The following is a 22,717-nucleotide window of genomic DNA, read 5'->3' as shown; positions in this document are numbered from 1 at the left end:
CTAAGTATGGTTTGTTATGTATGTATAAACAAAGAAAATGGCAACAGACCCCCCCCCAACCCTTCAGATAAATGCAATGCATATTGTGAGATGTCCTGTCTTCCAAAACAGAATAGGGGTTTTCATTAGAGTTTTGGTTCCATCTCAGCTCTTCATTACTCAAAGTTAATCTCAAGGGCTAAGTTTTCAAAACTCTAGCAGAAAGAAGTAAGCTTAAAACCTTAACAAGAAGTATAGTGCTCTAGAAACAGGTGGCCTGAACAAGGTACTGTAAATAAGTAACAAGGAATGTGTGTAATGAACATTTTTTCAGAAGTGCATGATGTCTAAGCTTAATCAAAGTGAACAATGGTACCTCTTGCAGCAGTACATCAGCAATCAGGGTGCAGTGATACTCCAGTATCACTATACTTATACAGTAAGTATACTGAAATGTAAATCTTAAAATACAGTGTACAGTACAGTATTGTAGCCTGTAGAATACTGTAGGTCATGATAGGGCACATAATCAAGTGAAGTAAGGAAAATATTATAAACACAAGTATGCACAAGCAAATTAAAGAATAAGAAAGCACAAGAGAGAGTTGTTTTCTTTAAGATCCTTCCCAAGATGGTGACTGACTGATGTCATCTCTTGTTCAGCAAGGCAAATGGTGCTAACCTCAGCTAGGGTAAATATTAGAGCCAAATAGTGCTCTGTGTAACCCTCTCTATTTATCTGCATTTACAACTGTTCTCAGCATATTTTCCATAAAGGAGTGTTGGGATTTCTATAAGAAATCCAAATACCACACCAGGCCTATATGTTTCCACATAAATGGTTTGACAGTGGTTAAATAAAAGACCAAAAACTCCTGTACTATACCAGAAGAAACAATAAAAGAAGAGTTTATTTAATATCATTTCACATTCAAAGTCGTAAGTAAAAAGGAGACTGTCTCTGAAAGGATTATTCACCTGCCCACCTGAGCACATGAGATGCTCAGCCAAGTACAGTGTTAGTTGACAGAACCATCAGGTGGCAAGTGAGGTCAAGGTGTGCTGTAATGCCACAAACATACAGACAGATATCCTGAACCTGAGCCCCATCATTTTGATACAAATTGCCAAACATATCTGTTCAAACTAGCATTTCTTAATGTACCAAGTCATACCAGCCCTCCAGGGCAGAAGGAATTAAACTATCAGTTCCTACTCACCACTAAGAAAACCCTTAAACTTTGTTTCATGTAGAGACACCTCGTTAGGGCTGGGAACTTAAATCTACAAGGCAACATTATAATAAGTAATGATTAATTTAAAAAAAAAAATTAAGAACACAACAATTGAGAATTTGAACCCTTTAGAAAATTGCAGAGACAAGGCATCTGACTATCTTGAGGCAGCAATTATTGTTACTATCTCTAGCAAGTACTTGGCCCAGACATGTCCATTAATACCAGACTTATTAGGTCTTGACAGCTTATAGGACATCTGTTTGTTTCATTTCCCTTTAGTCTTGCCAAATGCTAGCAGCAAAAATCATACAAACTTTTCCCCCTACTTCTGTATAACTTGAAAGGCTTTTTTGCATCTATGAATTTTTGCAATAAATGAGATCTTCTAGTGTTCTGTATCTGATATATATATATATATATGCACATATATATATGTACAGGCATGTGTATTCAAAGAACTGCAAAGGTGGGTAAATTTCTTTAATCTGAGGACATTTATCTAGGAATAAAGGTGCAGTTAGTGGAGCTAACAAACAGATTTATTTTTTAATCTATTTAAAAAAGGCTGCAGAAACCAAAATATCTCAGCAGAAGTTTTTCCACAAGTAACTCCCTCAAGTATTTCAGTATCTTTCAAAACTTCAAGAAAACGCTACAAAATTACAGAAAATAATATTGAGGTCTTTGGTATAGCTTTCCCCATTTTCCTAAAAGTCAGCACACAGATCCTGATCCAGGCAAAGTTCAGTCTGAGGTACAAAGTAAAGCTTCTAAGCTAAGTTGGAAGCAGATTTTTAGTCCCTCTTGCATTTTGCTGGACTCTTACCATACTCTATAGATCTAAACCCAAAAGGTATTTCTGTTCTATATTGTTCACAATTCTTGTAAAGCTTATATTGTTCTTGGCCATTATTTCCAAAGTAATAGTACAGGTGAGGTTTAAATATCACCTACTAAAAAAAAAAAAAAGAAAAAAAAAGGAGATAACTACTTGTATATTATAAATCAACCACAGGTAGTTGTTGATGCTTTGATCCAGATATTTTGCTAGGAGTATAAGCCAAACAGCTAAACTATTCTATTTTCAAGAATCCAGCTTTGCCCACTCATTTAATTTTCATGTGGCTCTATAAATAATATGTTTAAATTTTTAAAATAACTTTATCTTTGATTATAAACTTCATATGAACAATATAATTTCATACATATACATTATTTGTAATTATTTTTTAAAAGCCCTCACTCAAGCCATAGGGGTCATGCAGAGTGTCAATACAAAGTACTTTTATTTCAGTTTAAATCTCGCTTGGATGTAGATGTCTTTAAATATTTTCATTCTGAGGAACCGCATTTCTAGTAAGAATGTTTTAGATTGCAAATTATTTCAGAATAGAAATTTGATTTTGAGCTTCTTTTCAACACTTATTGAAAACTTAGCAATCTAGATTATTACAGCCACTGGTAAATTAAAAATCATACAAAATTCAGGATGTACTAAAAAAAAAAATTAAAATTTATCAAAATTTGTAACAAGCAGAAACAGCTTTTGCAGGAAACTGCAGCAGCTGCCCAGTTTCAAGTATATTTTGGGATACATGCACATGATGGCATGGCTCCCTTCAAAGTACACTAATGTGAGTAGGAAAGAATTACACCATTTATGATCATTTCTTAGCAATACAAGTAAATGTATTTCCATCTCCAACAAGAGATTTACACTTAGTTATGCCAGTTTAGCATCTGATCTCACAGTGTTGTAAGAGATCCACAAAATATCTTTGATTTCAGTGGCTCTGAAGTAAATAACATATGACCACAACTTTGATATGCCTGTTTTCAGCATCTGGTTCACAACAATATTCGTGTTTTTTACTATATTCATAATGCGCTTTTCTAAATAACTAGAGAGGTTTCATCACCCAAAAGAGAACATTACATTCCCATCATCTTAGATCTAAGTTTTAGCTTTATACTGTTTACTTATAGGTTAGAAAATGTGAGTTTTACATCCATAAGTAAGTGGAAAGCATTTTTCCAGATGTTATTCCCTAGGAAAGTATGATGCAAATTATAAGCTTCTATTTGCATGCATTTATTGGTTGTATTACTTCCTGAGTAGACAAATTGAATAGTACATTACATCAATTAAGTCTTGTTGAAAATTTGTGACTAGGATAATTAGTAGTTAAAAATTAAAAATCCGAGCTTACTGTTTCTTATTACTTAAAATATATGATTTTATTTAATTACTGACAATAGCTTGGTTTTGGCTGTATTCATAAGAATTGTCATAGAAAGCTAATATCATTATTCACCTGACAGTGCTCAGGAACTGCATAGGTCTCAAGTTTTATTTTTTTTAATCTATAGAAATAGAATAGTCTAACAGCTTGACACAAAGGACTTGTTGTAGACTTAGTTCTGTATGTTATTTATGACAAAAATCCAACATTATAAAATGAAAACCCTTATAAGTATAGTGAAATATCAGACAGGGAAAGGAGACTGACAAGAATATATCTTGTTCCTTTTCATTTCACATTCAGAACAATCTGTAAGTATTAACTGTGACAAAGATAATAATTAAAAAAAAAAAAAAGTAATACATGTGTAGTATTATGTGCTGGCATATTTTAACAGAATGATTAATTAATCTTTCCATAATTTCCCTTTATTTGAGAGGACACAGATTAATTCCCAGTGGCTTGACACATGGAAAACATCTTAGTTTCAAGTTATTTTAGAAGGCAAAGTAAGATTGCTGTTTCCAGAGAAAGAAATATTTCTATCCAAAGATAGCAGAACTGAGTTGGACCTTTTGTCTAGGATACTTGGAGTAAGACACATAAAATCATTCCCTCTTTTCTATCCAGCACACCCTCCCTCTATCAGGAAGCAGCAAGGGCTGGCCAGCAGCCAAGGGGGATGCCAGAGATGGCAGGGCAGGGCCTGGCCAATCGGAGGCTTAACATCCTCCCCTTTGCTTGTCTGTCTGTCTGTCCTCACCACACCAAATCCCAGCACTGTGACTGGGATTAAGGGGAAAATAAGAAAATTCAACCATTCGGTGTTTAGTGTATAAAGAAACGGGCACACTCTTAGCTGTTGGAGAAACTATAGGAGCTCATCAACAGTGTGTGGTACAAGGTTCAGTAAAAGGATAAATGCTGATGAGCACTGCAGGTGTCCAGTGCTTACCAGGCACATGTGGAAGAGATGAGTAATTCTCATTCGAAAGAATATAGAAAAAGAGATAAGGCTCTCTATGAAAAGGCTGGGATGGAAGAGGAATGAAAGCAGCCAACCCAATTGGCTGCCAACCCTCTGAATCTTCCATTCAAGTTCAGATTTCTTGACAATTCCAAAACTTATTAACACAGCCAAGTACCAATAAAAGCACTTATTCCACATACTGTTTAACTTCAAGAGACACAGAACAATTCCCAATGGTAAAATGGGTCCCACGGCACTTTCATTGTACAGGAGAATTTTTTGATATTAAATCCTGTTGAATCAATCTACAATATTTTTATTGAAATCACCCAAAATATCACTCTGGATTACGTCTCTGAGCAAAATGCAGAATTTCAAAATAGGTCCTTAATATGAATATGTTATTATTCATTGTGGATCTATATATGACTTTTGAGAAGTTCCTGGATTATGGTAGTTTTATATTAGTCATACAGAAAATGTAGGATCTAGTCGAATAAGAAGGTTTAATAATTTTCCTGGATTTTTTCATGAGATTACTGATATTTCTTTACTGAAAGAAGTGAAAAACAACTAAACAAAAAACCAACAACCCACAAAACATGTCTTTAGGTACCAACTGCAAAGAACTAACTGGAGGCCCTAGCAGAAGGACTTTTATTTTTCTCTTGATATTAACATTCATGCTTGATTTTTCTCATCTACATAAAAGAAGGTAAAAGTCATTGCAATGGAAATCCATGTCACAGCAAGGCCATGACAATATATGACAGCACATGATACCAATCCTATAGCCATGAATACAGTCATATCCCAACCCAGGCCTTCCTTATAAACATGAGCTAGAGCCCCTGCACTGCTAAAATGAACAGACAGAATACTTTCATGCATGAACACAAATATAAAAGGATCATTCTTCGATAGTTGGGCGAGTTGTCATCACCAAAATCTAAAGCAATGACTGCTCCTTCTTTCTCAAGTATTACATGCCCTAGATTTTTCTACACACTCTGTCTTGATGCTATTTAAGTTACCTAAATCTGTGCTTTGGTTTCCAATAAATAATGCTTTTCTTGATCCCAGAAAGGAATGGTGAGGCTTTTTCCAGACACTTTGGTCATTTGAAAAATCTTTATCTTGAAATTGCATTGCAGAGATTTCCTTACATCTATAAAAACATGCAGAAGTCTGTAGATCTATCACTTAATTATAATTCTGTAAAGAGGCCTGCACATGTTGTTTACAGTAAGATAAGATGTGGAATAGTATATGCTAACCATTTAATACTGAATAATATAATAAGGGGACTTTATCAAAGTAAATGCACAAACAGCTTATTTCAACTTAGCTTTAGTCAGGCTAACAAAAAAATTAGATAACTTAGAAGCATTAGAAAGAAGTGAGATGAGCCAGGGTTTTCCATGAAAAACAGTTTCACTGCAGAGTAACCAATAGAAATAATTTTAACCTTATTTAGATTAAGATTAAATGGCATTCTAATATCTCACTATCTTATCTAGATAATTTTATTAGTGCTTAAGATAATAAAAGACATCTGGCAGCAGAAGAGCATTCCTCTGTCACAGAACATGTGTTCTGCACAGGCTCCCATCTGCAAATGCAAATTGAAACTTACTTTTTAAGTTATGGAAGATTTTCTAATCTAATACATTCTCTTCCTCTTAGTGTTCTGTAAATCAGTTTTTAGTTTGTCTTTATATCTGTTTTTCCTTCCTCCAGTTTTTCTTTAGTATGCTAATAACCTCTCAATGCATAATTTCACTCATTTCATGATTATGTCACAGGCATCTTCAGTGACATATTGCTATTTTATTGTTCTTTATGTATATATTTTACTGCATATTTAGAGTTTTATGTAAAAATATTTTCATGTGTTACCATTGAAGACTGGTCTTTTTGGAGCAGGTTGAACTCCCTCAGCTCACAGTTAGTTTCAGGGTTGTCTGAAACAATGGGGATGAAGAATAAGAACTGATGAATATCCCCAAATGCTCCCTACAGTCAATCATTTTGCTGTTTTGGTCCCAAAAGAGAAGAAGAAAATAATTTCTTCATAGAGCTAACATTAAAAAAATACATATTTGATAAATATTTCAATAAACATCACACATATTTTGGACAATATCCAACTTGCCACAGAATATTAACTTACAAGTACTTCTTCCTTTTTTTTTTTTTTTTTTTTTTTTTTTTTTTTTTGGTAGTACATGCTCAAATCTCTTTCCAACGTAAACAACATAACTTGAAGAATTTTGAACACCATCATTCTAGAGCTCAAGTCAAAATACTCTGGACATAATGGAAGTTTCATCTGAATTGCAGAATCCCAGAACTGCAGACTTATGATATTGGAAGGGACCATTAGAAACATCTCCTCAGAGCCCAGCCACCTCAACCAGGTTACTTGGGACTGTGTCCAGATTGGTTTGAATATCTCCAAGGATGGAGATCCTTCAAGCTCTCTGGGCAGCCTGTTTCACTCTTTGATCATCCTTACAGTGAAAATGGTTTTTCCTATGATTGAATTTAATTTCTTGTATTTCAGTTTGTGTCCTGTGCCTCCCTTCTGTTACTGAGCACCACGGAGAAGAGTCTGGTTCGCTCTTCTTTACCACCTCCACCAGGTGTTTGGACACATTGCTAAGATCCAGCCTATGCCTTCTCTTCTCAAGGCTGAACAGTCACAGCTTTCTCAGCCTCTCCTCATATTACAGATGCTCAAACCCCTTAATCATCATTCTAGCCCTTTCCTTGACTTGCTCCATGTCTCTAAGTCTTGGCACAGACCTCCAGATGTGTCTCATCAGTGCTGAGTAGAGGTGTAGGGTCACCTCCCTTGACCTGCTGGCAATACTCTGCCTCATGCAGCTGCAGATCACAGGTCCTCTTCTGCTGCAAGGGCACATTGCTGGCTCATGGACAACTTGTTGTCCATCAGGAAATCCAGGTCCTTTTCTCCCAACTCCTTTCCATGAGTAACCTTCCCATGAGTAGCCTTGCAATGGCATTGGCCAACTCCCTCAGCACTCATGGGTGCACTCCTACCAGGTTCTATGAACAAGAGCTCGAAATTTAGGGTTTCCACCTATGGAAATGGAATAACAACAACATTGTCTCTCGCAGCAAAGCTTTCCTGAAATATTCTCAGTCTATTGCATTTAACACAGTAGACAAATGCTCCCCAAAGGAAGCTAAAATGCTCAGTTATTGAAGGGAATTAACAATACATGTTGTTATTTCTCCAGTCTGCACACTAAAGGACTGGAAAGGTCACTTCTTACACAAACTTTTCTATTGGGATTCTGCAAACTCTATAGACAATCAGTCCACAGTTCCTGACTAATATTCCCATTTGGGGTGCAATACCTCCCACAGTTGCTCCTATATTAAATGTTTGCACCATGGTCAGTTTTGTCCTTAAAATTTCAATCTTTTTTTCCCTTGTGATTCTACCACAGCTTCCAGTTTCAAATTCACATAGTCTGAAGGCAGAAATATTTCAGTGGTTTTAATACAAATACATTTCCAATTATTAGAGTAAACTAATATTAAAGTATTCTCACTATATTTCTCTTTGATTTTAAATTCATATTGTAAATTGTCAAAAATTTCTAGCAAGATGAAGGAAACAGAAAAGAGACTGAGAAAGGGGGAAAAGAGAGAAGGAGGGAGGAAAGGAGTGAGGAAGGAGGGAGAAAGATAACTTTGCCAGAAGAAGGATTTTTTGGTGCTAAGCATATAAAGATAGTTATAGATATGCCATTAGTAGAGATACAATTTAAATAAAGCAGGTACTGGGAAAACAGAAATGCTATGTAACAGAAGCAAATCACTGGTTTAATGATCATTTGAAATGATGAGCCCTAAGTTTCAATGAATTTATATTTTCTGGTAGGTACTCTCTTAACTGAGTTGTTCTAAAGCAGCTGTATAGGTGCATCTCTTGTTGAAGAACTGATAATCTACACAAGATAGAAATATTATCTATGGTTTGGATGATTCTTCTCTTCCACAGAATCACAAAATATGCCAAATTGGAAGGGACCCATATGGATCATCCAGTCCAATTGTTCTTTGTGTTGTTTCTTATAAAAACTGTGTCAGAAATCTAGTGGAAGAACGCAGAACAATTAGATAATTATACCCTTTGCCATGAATAACTTCTGTATTTCTGAAAAAAATGCTACAGATTGTAAGCACACCAACTGGCTGCTTGTGAAAATGCCAGTTATGGACAATGTCTGGTTTTGATTTTGGTCATTTGAATCTCAGGAATGCAATTTAGGACTCCATGAGCTGATGAACATATGTTCTTAGTTCATACCAAATCTGAGGAGGTAAGTGGCTTAACAGGTAATACATTCAGTAAATGTCCATTTCAATCAAATAAAATTAACTCCTCCAAACATTCCTGATCCTCTGATATTGCCTCTTAGGTAGCTATATAAAAGGTACTGCAGCTTTGGTTTAAATGGGTTAGTAACACCTGTAATAAAGTATTCCTTTCTAATAGCTGAAGGCTCCAGGAAAATTAATAGCTTTGCAAAATGCTGATAGCCTTCTTGATTCCAGCTGCAAAATCCAGGTAGCCTTAAAACTGAAGTGTAATGGGTTATGTTGTAATGAGATTAATGTGTTACCCTTACTCTGAATCTGTGAAGTTATGCAAGACAAGCTAAGTAGTTTGCTGAAGGCACAAAACAGAAGAGGTCAGAGGAAACACTTTCACTGTGCTGAAACTGGTAGACAAGAGTCCTCAGTCAAGAACTCTCCCAAAAAAGAATACACACACACATGGGATAGCAGTTGTACAGTGATGCTGAAAGTTTCTCTAATATCTGAGAACATCTTGGTGTAAAGAACTGTGTTTTATTTTATTTTACTTTTCTTAGTAGCTGAGGTCATCTGGATTTGCAACTGCAGTTTCTGCATAATTCCGACATGAAAACTTGCTTTTCCATGTTATTTTCCTGAACACAGTAAAAAAACCCTAGCAGGAACAATTAGATATAATTTTTGAATTCAACTTAGTTTAAGACAAGACTTCAAGTCAACTTTAGACACCTAAAAGGTTAAAGACAGAACAAAGGTCCAATTAAAAAATAAGCAAGAGGTAATAATAATAAAGAACATAGAATGCAGCGATTCAGTAATTTCTAATAATTAATACTACTTATTGGGTCGGCAATAACAAAAGCATTCACAATAGTAACAAAGGCTCTCTTGAAACAGATTTTTAACAGCATTATCAAATTTGCTTATTTCGTTGAATTTATTCCATTTAAAAGTAAATATACTATGGAACTATAAATTGGAGGAACAAAAGTGTGTTTGAATGAGATCAGAAATATAAATTTTCTTTCTTTTTGGTTTGTTCTTTTTATTTTTACAGCTCTAGTTGTTTAGAAATAAAGGTCAAATGATCCCAGAAAGGAATTGGGTCTTAACAATGTTTAGAGAACACACAAGAGACTTAAGAATTGCATTCAATAAAGGACTCCATAAAGTCCACATGGTCTTTAACTACACCCTTGCCAGCTCTTCAACAGTTTTTCCAACAAGTTACCATATAGATGATTCTTGACAAAGCAAATCATTAATACTACACATCTATGACCAAAATGTAAAGGATTTAAATTACTTTTACTAGTATATGGACAATTTAGTGGTTTATCAGCATTTATCAAAATTCAGGGCAACTTGAGATTTTGAATTAAATGTTTCTACCCAATTTGCAAATGGTAGGCTCTTTGCAATTTCCAGTCTGAACATATACATTCCTTCAAAGATCTTGTGTTTTGACACTTCTTTTAACTGAGATGACTTTCTAGAAGTAATAAAGTATTGCTATTCCAGTCGATCCAGATGCTGGTTTTCCCTGTACATGATTTATCAGATGATTTTAAGCATACTACAGAAGCATTCTTTTAACTAACTATGCAAGACTGACAAAGTTCAAAACAATTTCTTACATGATTTAGTACCAGATATTTTAATTCTTCAGTCCACTAGCATCTCATTCTCTATTGTTCTTTGTCTGCTTTTACTGTTTTAGGACTACATATTTTTATATCTTATTTAGGAAGATTGCCTTTTTGTATTCAAAAGAAGCCCATATATGTTTAGAAAATAATTTCTGTGGTACAGCCAGATAGAAATGTGCCAGGAAATAAGAAACCTGGAATGATTCAACAAGGGACTCAAAATTTCTTAAACTTGCTACCATGAAGGGATTTTGAAACTCTTTCCACTACAAGCTTCTCCCTGTGATACACTGTGATACATCATGATAAAATATCCTTAGCTATAAGAGAGCTTTCCACTTTTCCTGCACAAGTTTTTTCACATCACTACCTTGACAGAAGAACAGTAATAGGAAACACAGGAATGACAGAAAATGCCACACTCTTATTATCATTGTAAACGAGACTAAGAGATATTAGCAAGGTATGTCTCGGATGGACCAAAGAAATTTTCACTCAGGAAGAGTCTCTATTTATGAATTCGGCATTTTGGAAACTCTCACACATGGAGTTTCACTGATTGTCTCATGAAGAGACTCTGATTCCGGCCAAACCTGGGGGAAATGCAAAGCAAAAATGGTATATTTCATCAGCAGATTTTTTAACCCCTGTTTTGCTCTTGGCTCCTCTGCCGTCTGGTGGGATCAGACACAGAACCTTTCTGAGAATCCTGTGTGGTACTGGCAGGCAGCTACAGGAGCGGATTCCCAAGGCTGTGTCTTGGATGAGTCCAGTAAAGTAGTTTTGCTCAGTTTCAGCCAGGAAATAGTTAAAAGAGCTCAGCGTTTCCCTGTGCCCGGGAGGCAGCCTTTGTGTTTAACATTGGCAGGGGCTCAGTTCGGGCTGGAGGTTTGTTTTAATTGGGGGAGGGGGCAGAGGAGAGGGGACGCTCCGACTTCTTCAGTCTGTCTCTTTCTTTCACTGATTTAGCGGAGGTGGAGATTTTCAATCCCACCCAGTCAGACGCAGGCAGGAGGATCTGGTAAGACTATCCCAGGAAAAGCCACTCGGAGGAAATTCTCGGCGGCAGCGGCGGCGGCGGCGGCAGCCCCAGCATGAGGGTGAGCCCGGCGGGGAGGCGCGGCGGGGGGAAGTGCGCGGGATGCTGCGGGAGCCCGAGCCCGCCCCGGGAACTGCCCGGCCCCGACCGCGGGCACCCCTCGGAAACGCCCCAGAGAGGGATTCGGTGCCGATGGTGCATCTCTGTGTATGAGAGCGGGGTGTGTGTGTGAGAAAGTGAGAGAGGATACGAGACAGGCACAGGGCAGCTCGGGGTAACTGTTATTAAGTGAAGTTTAACAATATATGGCTCTTGCCAGAGGCATGGGGAGCGCTTTTCCTTTGGCGGTACCGGAGGAGCAGCAGGAGCCTCCCCGGCAGCGCGGAGCGCTCCTGCCTGTGTCGGGCTGAGAACAGCCCGGAGGAGTCCCCCTTGTTCCCTTCAGTGTTTTCCTGCCCTGCTTCAGTTCGTTTGCTCCTGTTCACATCTCAACTGCCTTCAGGCTGATCCATCACTGATAACGTTTTAGCTCGTCTTTAATACTTGGAACAATTCCGTTTCCACTGTTATGGTCTCTCCTTGGTGAAGCTCGGCATGGGAATCTTTCTGGCTTGTTACCTCAGGCAAGTCAGGAATTTCGTGCTCTGCATCAGCGGCCGGTTCTGCAGCGCTGGAGGAGCGCAGGCACAGCACATGCATGTGGTCCTCAGATTAACACAGCAACCTCACAGCAATACCAGATTACCTTATTGCAAAAAGTTATCACAGATTCTAGGATGTCACTCATATGAGGCAGTTTGCATGTAATGTTCTGTAACAAGACAAATACTTTGAAAATATGCACAGAGGAATGAAGGACTGATGGGAATCTGTAAAAAAAAAATATCCTTAGAAGTTTGTATATTAAAAACTTTCTAGTTTCGCTTCCAGGAGAGGTAAGAGATGGTAAATGGCAATTCTGTTCCAAGCTTTGCATGCTGGCTGCCTGATTTGCCATGCCACCACCATGTCCATACAATACATCCATGCCATTTTCACAAGAAGACATCATAAATTAAGGAGGACACTGATATAACTACTGAAACAGGGGGTTATGGGTTCTGTTCATAGCTGTATCACATTTACTTGGGAAAGTCATTTAATAGTGATACAGTTTTCCCATTTGTAAATTGAGGAGCCATAGTCATAGTAAATAACACAAGTGTTAATAGTTGCCTGAAAACAGTTACAGTCAAACATCTCTGTTGGTTCTGATTTAGAAACCTAAAGTGAATGCACTTGCATCATGCAAACTGCTGCTGACTGTCCTGGGATACCGTTGTATCCAGCATCTAATAAAGAAGGATTTACTATTTAGTACATTCACCTTTAAAATCAAGTCCATAGGAACTCACAGATGGTCAGATCCTCATTTCAAATACACCAACACAAGAACTGTAAATGTGGAGCCCTGCTCTGTGAGGGATAACACTCTACATGCCAGACAGGAATACTCTGGTTAACATGGCATTTGCTGCTGTATATAGGTACACACACACTTCACAGACCACACACAACAGAAGCCTTAATAGTAGTAAATATTTATACTGTGCCTGCTCCAGAAGTACTATCAGTAAATTGTCTCCCTCCTTCTCTGGTAAATTTCTTGCTATAAACTCTGACTTAACAGCCCCACAGGGAACGGAATTAGGATTCATTTATTTAAAAGGATCCTCCCAAATACTTCATGCAAGTCCCTAGAAATCATAAAGTTATAAATATTTTATTTTCTGTTCCTCTTTTGTCAACACTGCAGCACTTTGCCTCGTTGTGCAGACAAAAGACATGTAAAAAAAAAAAATCTTTATATTAAACCGAGGCTTCAAGGAAATGGACTTGAGTGGTATCCTTGGTTTCACTGGATGGAGGTATATCTATTCTATTCTAACCCCCACTCTGGCAGGGGTTACACACAGGCAGTCCCACTCACTGGTACAGAACGCTATGATGCTTCCTTTCCTAACTGGAAATGTCATGACTTGTTGCTTAGAATACTAAACCAGCATTTTTTATCTTTAACAGAGCTTTAATTTTTATAATTAGCTTCACTGTGCATAAATACTGCACACGAGTTGCAATAACATTCAGGAACCAATTGACACAGAAGTTTGAAGGGCTTTTCCTGGCCAGAGGTGTACCTACACTAGGTAGACCTAGACCTAGACTGTAAAAGTCTTCCTCCTAATATTTAGGGACTTTGGATCTGGTCCAAAGTTTGATTTGAAATCCAAGTATTTTCAGTCTTCATTTGAAATCCAGTTAATAAGTCAGGTGAAAATAAGTAAAGTCTAATTGTTGCAATATATCAAAAATACTGAGAAAATTAACAGATTTGCTACCTTTAACTATTGGTGCATCGCTGTTACCCTACGTTTTCAAGGATAAAAGAATATCTTCTTATTTTATCTAAAATATCATTCAGCAGCCTCCAAGGCAGGTCGACTATTCTTGCAAAACAGTATTTTAAAACTGAATTTCATCCATCTTATTTTTTCCGTCCATATACAAATTCTGCATCAAGCTAAAAGGCTTTTATAAAACCTTATTTGTATAAGCTATTGATTACTTAAGGAATTTTTTGTGTTTGCCTTTCGTCAGACAGTTAACAGGGGTAATCTAGATTTCAGAGTAGTGCAGTGAGTGTAAACAGGTGTTTATATCTATTAGCTGCAGAGACTGAATATTCAAATATCCTTCGTAAGTGTGAAACAGGGTGTGTTAGTCTACCTGTTGTATTTACTCTGTGTTTCCTTTTTCTTTTCTACTTCTGCTTACTGTTTCTCTCTGCAGATGAAGAAGTGATAAGTATCTCACTGAAATATTGAAAAAAAACAAACCCCTCTCTGAATTCGCTCTTTGAGGACTTCAGAATGGAAGCCTTGTGTTTAAGAGTTTCCTTGCTGCTGCTGGTTCCCGGATTTGTCCTCAGTGACAGCTCTGACAGATACGATGCTAATCGGAGTGACTTGGAAAACCACCTTTCCACTTTCTCAGGGATCGAATCCAGCTTACTCCTCACCACCGTGCAGCCCCCCGTGTCCAACCAAACTGTCAAGTGCTCCCAGCAGACCAAGATTGCTGAAACTTTTAAATACATTAACACGGTGGTATCTTGTGCTATTTTCATCGTTGGAATGGTTGGGAATGCAACTCTGCTGAGGATCATTTACCAGAACAAGTGTATGAGGAATGGCCCTAACGCACTGATAGCCAGTCTGGCACTGGGAGACCTTATCTATATTGTCATTGATATCCCTATCATTGTGTACAAGGTAGGACAACCACACCGATGCATTCTAATTGCACTTTCCTTACAAGCACACTGTCTGTTCTCTGTGGTTACTTCTCTGCCTGTTTAGTGCCCTTTTGTCAATGAATAGTGCACTTAAGAGAAAATACAGCTCCTTTTTGTTCTGCAACAAAAAAACCCTTGCTCTCAGGTCTCACCTCCACCAAGAAAAAGTGTATCTCCCGTTAAAGGTGATGTAGCTCTCAGTTCTTAACCCCAGTGTGGCCTTGGGCTTTTCACAGGAGCTCTTAATTTATTATAGCTACTACAGCTAGAAAAAGAATTTATAAGGGAAGACTTTTCATAAACCATTCTCCTCCTTGATGGACTAGTTGCTATTTTTGGAATATCCTACCCCTACTTTGTATTTTGACAGAAAATACTCCCTGTGATATGCAGGCTTCATGTTAAGGCTTTGTGGAGAGAGATTATGTCAGCTAAGTTGAGCCTTAAGGTTTTCATTTAATAGTCATTAATAGCAGATTCTCAGAATTATTCCAGAGTTAGTAAAATCAATTTTATCACAGACTATTTTTGAAACATTAAATTTCATCTGGGTTTGTCAAAGTACAAAAAGGCTCCTCAGCAATTCTTTTATCTGGTATAAATTTATCCTGTCCCAGTGTTTTGATTTTCCATTTTAATTAAGCAAAACCATAAAGAAGTGCTTTTTCTGATGCAGCATATGTTTACTAATACAATTCAAGCCAGGACATGCTTGAATAAACAGAACTAAGCCCTTTTTTTAATATAGCTCACTGATATTAGCTTATCTTAGACAATCATCAAAAAATGTTGTAAGCTTGTATCTGTCTCTTTGTGGATTGTACAAAGGTGCATAGCTGATATGATATTAGACCCCTTTCTTTTCTCAGTAAAAACATAATGTCCTTCTGTTACTAAGAAGAACACTAAGTATTATAATTTTTAAAAAATGTTCTTCACAATTTTGGCCCTAAACAACTCTAAAGACTTCACTTTTATTTATATGGGCTTTAAATGAAACATTTTAATGCATAATTTTTTAATAATTAGTGTTCAGTGGTTTCAAATTGGATTTTAAAATTTAAGAAACAGTGATGAACTTTGCATATGTGTAACTATTGACATCATAACTGTGTTATAACCCAGCTATTCATAGGACAAGATCATAAAATTTGAATTAATTAATGGATCAAGAATATCTATATGCATATATTACATTTACACAGAGGCATATTATCTATGGTAAAATGTAGCACCTGATTCTGATCTTCCAGTAGTATCAATTACAGAGAAGTCTTTTAACTTTATCTGGTTTTAATATAATATGAATTTGAAACTAGCATAATGACTGTCAATAATAACATATGCGATTTAATGGAAATTCAGGTTTACACTTTTCCATATTCCACTGGGAAAATTAAATTACCATAAATTGTTGAGGAGATAGCAGGTCTCCGTAGAGTATTTGGAATTACCTAGTTGTTGAGAAAGATGAGTGCCTGCCTGATTAGAGATTCACCCTTCTTCCATAGCTCTGTGAATGCCTAATGGGACATGGGATTGGGGTTCTTGCCTGGACTCATCACCTACACAAGGCCAGGCTGAATGGGGCTTCGAGCAGCCTGGCCCAGTGGGAGGTGTCCCTGCCCATGGCACAGGGCTTGGAACCGGATGATCTTTAAGGTCTCTTCCAACCAAACCATTCTATGAGTCTATGACTCTATGACTGCAGCTCCCAGCATGCATTGCAGTTTCCTCCCTGGTAAATTATCCTTCTATGTTTATGGATAATTGCTAAGGCAGTATTCTTACTTCTTGTGGTGTATATGATAGCAGATTTTAAGGAAAAATGGCATGAGTTCTTTTCAGAGCCAAGTTTGGGCAAGAACAAGTATTTTTATTACCCAATTTTTTCTAACCTTTCAAGAGCTCTGCTTTTTTCACAAAGAGGGATGGAAAGCTGGAATTAATTCTGCCTTTCAGAACTGCCTTTTGATGGTCTTCTGAAAATTCTTTAGAAGTTTAGTTAAAAGTAACGAACAATATTTTTTATATTCCCTTTATCATTTTGCAATAATTTTTTTCTATTAATTTTCTGGCACTTCTCTGGCATTCCACACATTCACTTACCCTCAATAGCTCCATACAAACAAAATTTCCTTAGCCTATATGAAAACTTATTTCTGTGCTGCAGAGAAGTATTTGATAAATAAAGGTTGTGAACAAAACTGCAACCCTTGACATCAAGGTCTGCCAATTCCCACATGTAAGAAGGCAGAGCTAAAATCACATTTAAAGCACAATTCTAAGTTTTAGGGGTTTTTTTTAGTGTTTGAACCTTCAAAATAAATTACTTTAAAATTATCATACAGAACCACCTTGTTGTCGAAGGTTAGCTGCATGCATTCTGATACAGGGAAGCATTTATAGCATTTACAAGGGAGCTGTAGTACTTCTGATAAGAAATGCAGTTATTATGTATAGTCCACTTTTCATATGAACCACTCAGTAATGTGTCTGCTTAGGAGTTGATTTTAATGTTTGTTAAATGTCATTCCTCTTTGTATCACTAGGGATCCTAAAATCTGTGTCACTTTTTATCTCCTCGTGTTGAGTGACACTATGAAGGCTGTCCACTGGAAATACCACAAATGGAGAATGGAAGTGATAGTCTTTTAAGGAAAAAAAATTGAAGAGTTTTAATTTTTGTTTTAAAGTTTAAATTTTAAGATATTTTATAAATTTACTTCTGAACTTTACTTTAGAGATTCTTTTATCTTCGGCTAAAAGATTCTTTAGAGTCAGCCTTATGTTGAACTATGTATTAGTACTCCATATAAAGAAGTGGTTTCAAGCACTTAATAACTTTCAGGTCAGATCTTCACTTTTAGGAGGACAAAACAGTTCTGAAATTAGAATTAGAGTAAATGAGCATTCAGCTGGATTTAAAAATAACAAATATATATATGCTGTATAATTATAATTGAGTATCAGAAATAGGTATAATCACTTTCCTGAAACACAGTAGTGGCCTTAACTATTTTGAAACTACTTTCAGAAGAGTAGATAATGTTACTGATGCTCAAATCCATTCCACAAATCCTTAGAAAGAAGCAGCTATAAGATTATAGTAATTAACAATGTAAGGTTCCAGGAGAATTAAGTCCATTATTCTACTATGCATTTACACAATGAACAAAGGAGTGATGCTGGGAAAAAAGTAATTATGTAATTTATTTCAACTAAAGATGTGGACACAGGTGTTTGACATTTTTATCCTTTCTTCACAGTACAGTAGGCTCAGAAATTCGCCTCTTACTTTCTCCAATTACTGTAATTAAGTTCCCCCTAGCAATTTGTTAAATGGATTGAAATGTGACTAATATTCACTAGCCTGCTTTTGAAGATATTCTGGATTTATTAAAGCCCCACCACACTTAATTTCCACTAGTATATCCACTTGTAATATCAAATCAATATTAAAAAAATTTAATAAATTGAGTTTTACAGGTAGGGTGGCAGTTATAAATCCATCCTTAATAGACCAAACTAAGCCAATTTAATTTTCAATCACATTTTTATAGCACCTGGACCCAAACAGTTACCTCTTTACCCAACACATGCCCATCTCACACATTCAAGATGTTAAAGCCCATAGCTCCAAATCAGTAATCTCTTTCCAGGGAAAAGAAGATCAGAAAAAGAATTTTTATATTTTACACTACTGTTGAGGAAGGGTTAAGGCACTGAAGAGACATGTCCCTTTTCTAGTATTAGGTGGCATTAGCACAAATGAAAGCTGCAGCATGACCTGCATTACCCATCAGTGCCATGTGTGTTTGTAGAAAATAAGCTAAGATCAGATGCAATGCATGAAAACTTCTTTATAGGGCTGCTTTCCCTACTAACACCAGACCATTTCCTAAGGCTATGCATGGGCAGTAGCAGAATATTCATAGAAACACCATTGTCTTGGCTGCACTAAGGTCTGAAAAGCCCTTACTGGTTCAAATTTAGTAGAGCAACAGTAACAACACCAGGGTTGTTGGACAGCAGAGAAAATGCTGTCCATAGCTCTTTCCTGAGCTCATGGAGCCTGAAACACTCTAGACCAAGGCTCTCACCTTTAGAACAGCAAAATTCAGTTTTAACTATGTTATTGGGAAGTCCTGAGCTGTCTCTGCTTCCAGTTCTAGAGAAAAATGTTTAAATGAGTTCTGTTTATTGAAAACTGACATACATAGGATTGACATAAATTACATAGCCTTAGATCATAATATACTTAACTCCTTAAACCATGAGTTTGTAAAGCAGAGGAAGCCAATTAGCCAGCTTTTACCCCGTTTCTTTAAATGTCAATAAAAACATTTTCCTAATTATTTTGCTGGTATAAAGTGAGAGACATCTACCTAGAGAAAAAAAAAAGGCAAGTGCTCTCTGCCCAGACAACTCAAGAGGATAATGTTTTCTTTAATAAATTAGGGGGGATTTTGTCAATAAATTCATACATACCTTAGCTGCAACAGCATCTAAATCTGAGTAGTCCACCCAGAACATTATGAATCCAAATACATAAGGTACCTGGTAGTGAGGAAACATTTTCATCCATTTTGTCTTCAATAAAGGAAGACTTAGGAGAGGCATTTCTAATCACAGACATTTTTCAACATCAGAGCACAGGCATAAGTGTTAGATCAGTGCCGCCTAAACCACAAATTATTTGGCATATCTGAATACCTTTACCAACAGAATTAGTATTATACCTTAACAGGGATAATTAAACACATTGGCACTGATCTTGTAGCTAGTAGAGCAAGTGGCATCTGCAGTAGTTATAGTTTAGTGCCAAAGGAGTATAAAGCAAAGTCCGCAGCACACATAAAGGTAAGGGCATTTAATGAAGAAATCCTCCTTTAAACCCAAAATTTCTCATGTGTACCATGTGTATTTCTCAATGAAGTACCAACACCTGCAGGAAACTCTGAAGCCTCAGCTTAACAACCCTGTTATTTGGGGGTGTGTCTCCATGTAGTGTTTATACATAAAAGAAATCTAGAGGTAGCACAGGAATTGATTGCTGAGTCCTGAAGGCAGAAGTTACCCAAAATGGAGCATGGAATGGAAGTCCATCGGAAATCTGTTCTCTCCATTTACAGACTACAGCTTCCTAGTAGGAAGTGTTTAATGTGCGTACCAAGACAGATTTAAGGTAGAAATTTTATATCCTAGGTCTTTGTTCAAGATAGACTCTGCCTTTAACTAATGACTGTACCTTGGGGGGTGGGATTTATGTTCCTATCAGTGCACAGGTAGCTCCTCTCTCATCTTCAACTTCACATGTCATGCCTGCCTTGCTGTCCTGTGGATTTGTAATACTGGACAGTTCGTAGAGACTCTGGGTTTAAGAGAATATTTTAGTATGTTTGCTTTACTTTTCCATCAGCTGAACTCTACAGATGATGAGGAATTGTTTTGATTGTGCATATCCAGGGTTTACCAGTTCTGTAGTAACTTCTTAACAGTCCTGTCACTCTTTTTAGCAACACACAAAAGACAACAGAGCTGGAAGAGTTACAAAAGCAATACTTCGCCCAGGGAATGAAAAAAAAATTCCTTTCAACAAATCACCATAAGCACACCTTGCAGCTCATTTCCATGAAGAAGACCAGCACGGCTTGAGAAACAGTGTACCTAACAGGGTGGGAAGACAGCCAACACCAGGGAACAACAAAAGAGGAACTAATCCTACTTTGTAAACAGTAAAAATACCATAGGGGAGATGTCTAGAGTTGTTAGGTACGCTTTAGCACTAAGTAGAGTTTTGTAACAAACATAAACATTTTAACAAGAACATAAAACTTAGGATTTATTTTTTTACCAGTTAGTTGAGACAGAGTGTTTCAACTGCAATTTGTTGAAGGACATTTGTTTTTTTACTTTTCAGGATCTCTTGAAGTATAAACTATTTTCTCTTGTGTAAGAACTATACATTCCCTTCCACATCTGCCTAAACAGGAGAAAAAGACTGTAAGCATTCAGTAAATGGCATGTGATTCTCTGCTACCTCCACTTTTACTCAGCTGGGCTAAGATGAGCCTAAGCTGTGGTGGGGTGATTCAGAGTAAAAAAATATCTTTGATGGTTCTTGTGCATCCCCACATAACCTTTCTTCCTTCCAGAAAAAAAATCAGTCAGTCTTTTATCCACCTCAAGTGGAAAAAAAGACAGTTCTTGTAGTTGTAGCAAAAGCAGGAATGTATTTCCTGCAAAGAAGAGTTGAAGAGATGCAGTGTGCTTTCTCTACCATGGCAGGATTGTGAATCTAAGTATAAGGAAATAAACAAATGATACCAAAGTTGGAAGAAGTTTAAACTATCATCTCACCATAATATACTCAGTATTGGTCTCATGCCCTGCATTATAAAAGCCAGTCTCGTTCTTTGTTTTCCTCTAGTCACTATCCTTTCAAAATTTGAGGTTTTTCACTTCAGCAGTGAGAAGGAATACTTAAAGACGGGCTGTGTTATCTCTCCACCCTTACAGCTCTTCCTCTTTCCAGTAAAGTAGTAGAGAACAGCTGAGTTACATAAGGGGGTGAGCAAGTTTGGTTCCCAAGCAAGAAATGGATGAGGATTGTCCAGAAATGCAATTCTTTCCTGGATATATGGTTCTAGGAATAAGATAAAGGCTTGAGAACATGCAGTGAATTCTTGTGCTATGATGTTTCATGAGGGCAGAAGGGTCCTATTTGAGTCATTACATTCAAAATACCACAGCAGAAGACTCAATATACCCCTCTTCCTACACTAAACAGTCTTACGGATTAGAGGTTGGAGAGACACTTCAGTCAGAATCATCAGCTTTTGTCACTTAATGCAGACAGCTCAGTGGTGTAGATCTTAACCACTTCTGTGTCCAGTCAGATTTCAGCTGGATTCACCCAAAACACCAGGGACCATGTTTGGCCCATGGTTAAGCAGACAAGGGCATATACAACTGTAGAACACAATTTAAGACAGAGCTTTATCAAGCCAGCTCAATGATTTCTAGAAGAAACAAGCCTTAAAAAAAAAAAAAAAAAGGGAAAAACACCCCAGCAACAAAAGCCAAATTTGGTGATCTAACAAAACCAGAGGAATTTCTCTTGTCTTTCACTTCAGGCTATGTGGCAAGGAAAGAAAATCACCACAGACTACACTGGTTTTCAGCATCCCCAGATAGGAGATGCTGGTCATTTATACAACTAGGTTTTGTCTATACAGGCAGAAATCTGCTGGTTTGGTTCCCTTCTCCACTACTGCACAAGTGTTACTTAAGTCACAGAATAAATAAGTTATTTCTCTTTGTCCTGCTGAAGATAGAGCAGAAATTGACTTCCAGGGTTGTGCCAGAGTTGTTCCATCAGTATCACTGAACATTTAAATGTCATGAAACTCAGGAGAGTATCCTCCGTGTGGGTGACACGAGGGGCAAGCATTACTTGTGTGGAACATGGTTCATTTTCTGGGAAGCGGATCTTGAGTGTCAGCACAGCAAGGGTCCCGAGTGGATATAGGAAGAGAAAGTCTCTAGAGCACTAGAACGAGATCAGAGCAAGAAAGGGCAGGTATGAAACCTTTGCTTCCATCCTCAATACCATGAGGCAGAGAGAGAGGACCTCCTGACCTGTACTTGTTGAACCAAAGCAGTTTAAGAGAGCAGCTCAGAGCTGGTTCACATCTAGCACCTAAACCAGTCCATCTATTTTGGGCTGAGCCCCAGGGTCACCATCTGCCTGTAAACACACAGGATCAGCCTAGTCTTAGATAAACACTGTGGATGCACAGGAGCATATTCTGGTGAATACTCATGTGGTGGGGTTACAACATTCTCTCTTTTAGACTATCTATAAATTGCTGGGGATGCACAGTGGGACTTTGTGTTTTGTACA

At 37.2% G+C, this 22,717-nt stretch overlaps 2 protein-coding genes across 2 annotated transcripts in view; one reads left to right on the top strand and one right to left on the bottom strand.

Annotated features, from left to right (window-relative positions):
- The window catches only part of TTC29 (tetratricopeptide repeat domain 29), a 383,434-nt gene that overhangs the window by 317,649 nt on the left and 43,068 nt on the right, over positions 1-22,717 (bottom strand). The window lies entirely within an intron of this gene.
- EDNRA (endothelin receptor type A) overlaps positions 11,369-22,717 on the top strand; it is a 32,094-nt gene continuing 20,745 nt past the window's right edge. Inside the window, exons 1-2 of the mRNA XM_050327272.1 lie at positions 11,369-11,535; positions 14,304-14,785. Coding sequence (XP_050183229.1) covers positions 14,384-14,785 — 402 coding nt within the window. The 5' untranslated portion in view covers positions 11,369-11,535; positions 14,304-14,383. The remainder of the gene's footprint in view (positions 11,536-14,303; positions 14,786-22,717) is intronic.

The sequence above is a fragment of the Myiozetetes cayanensis genome, unplaced genomic scaffold (assembly GCF_022539395.1).
Source record: "Myiozetetes cayanensis isolate MyiCay16 unplaced genomic scaffold, myiCay2020 scf33, whole genome shotgun sequence".
In the NCBI taxonomy this organism is placed as follows: domain Eukaryota; kingdom Metazoa; phylum Chordata; class Aves; order Passeriformes; family Tyrannidae; genus Myiozetetes; species Myiozetetes cayanensis.
The sequence above is the reverse complement of the archived record's forward strand: the minus strand, read 5'-3'. Positions and strand labels throughout refer to the sequence as shown.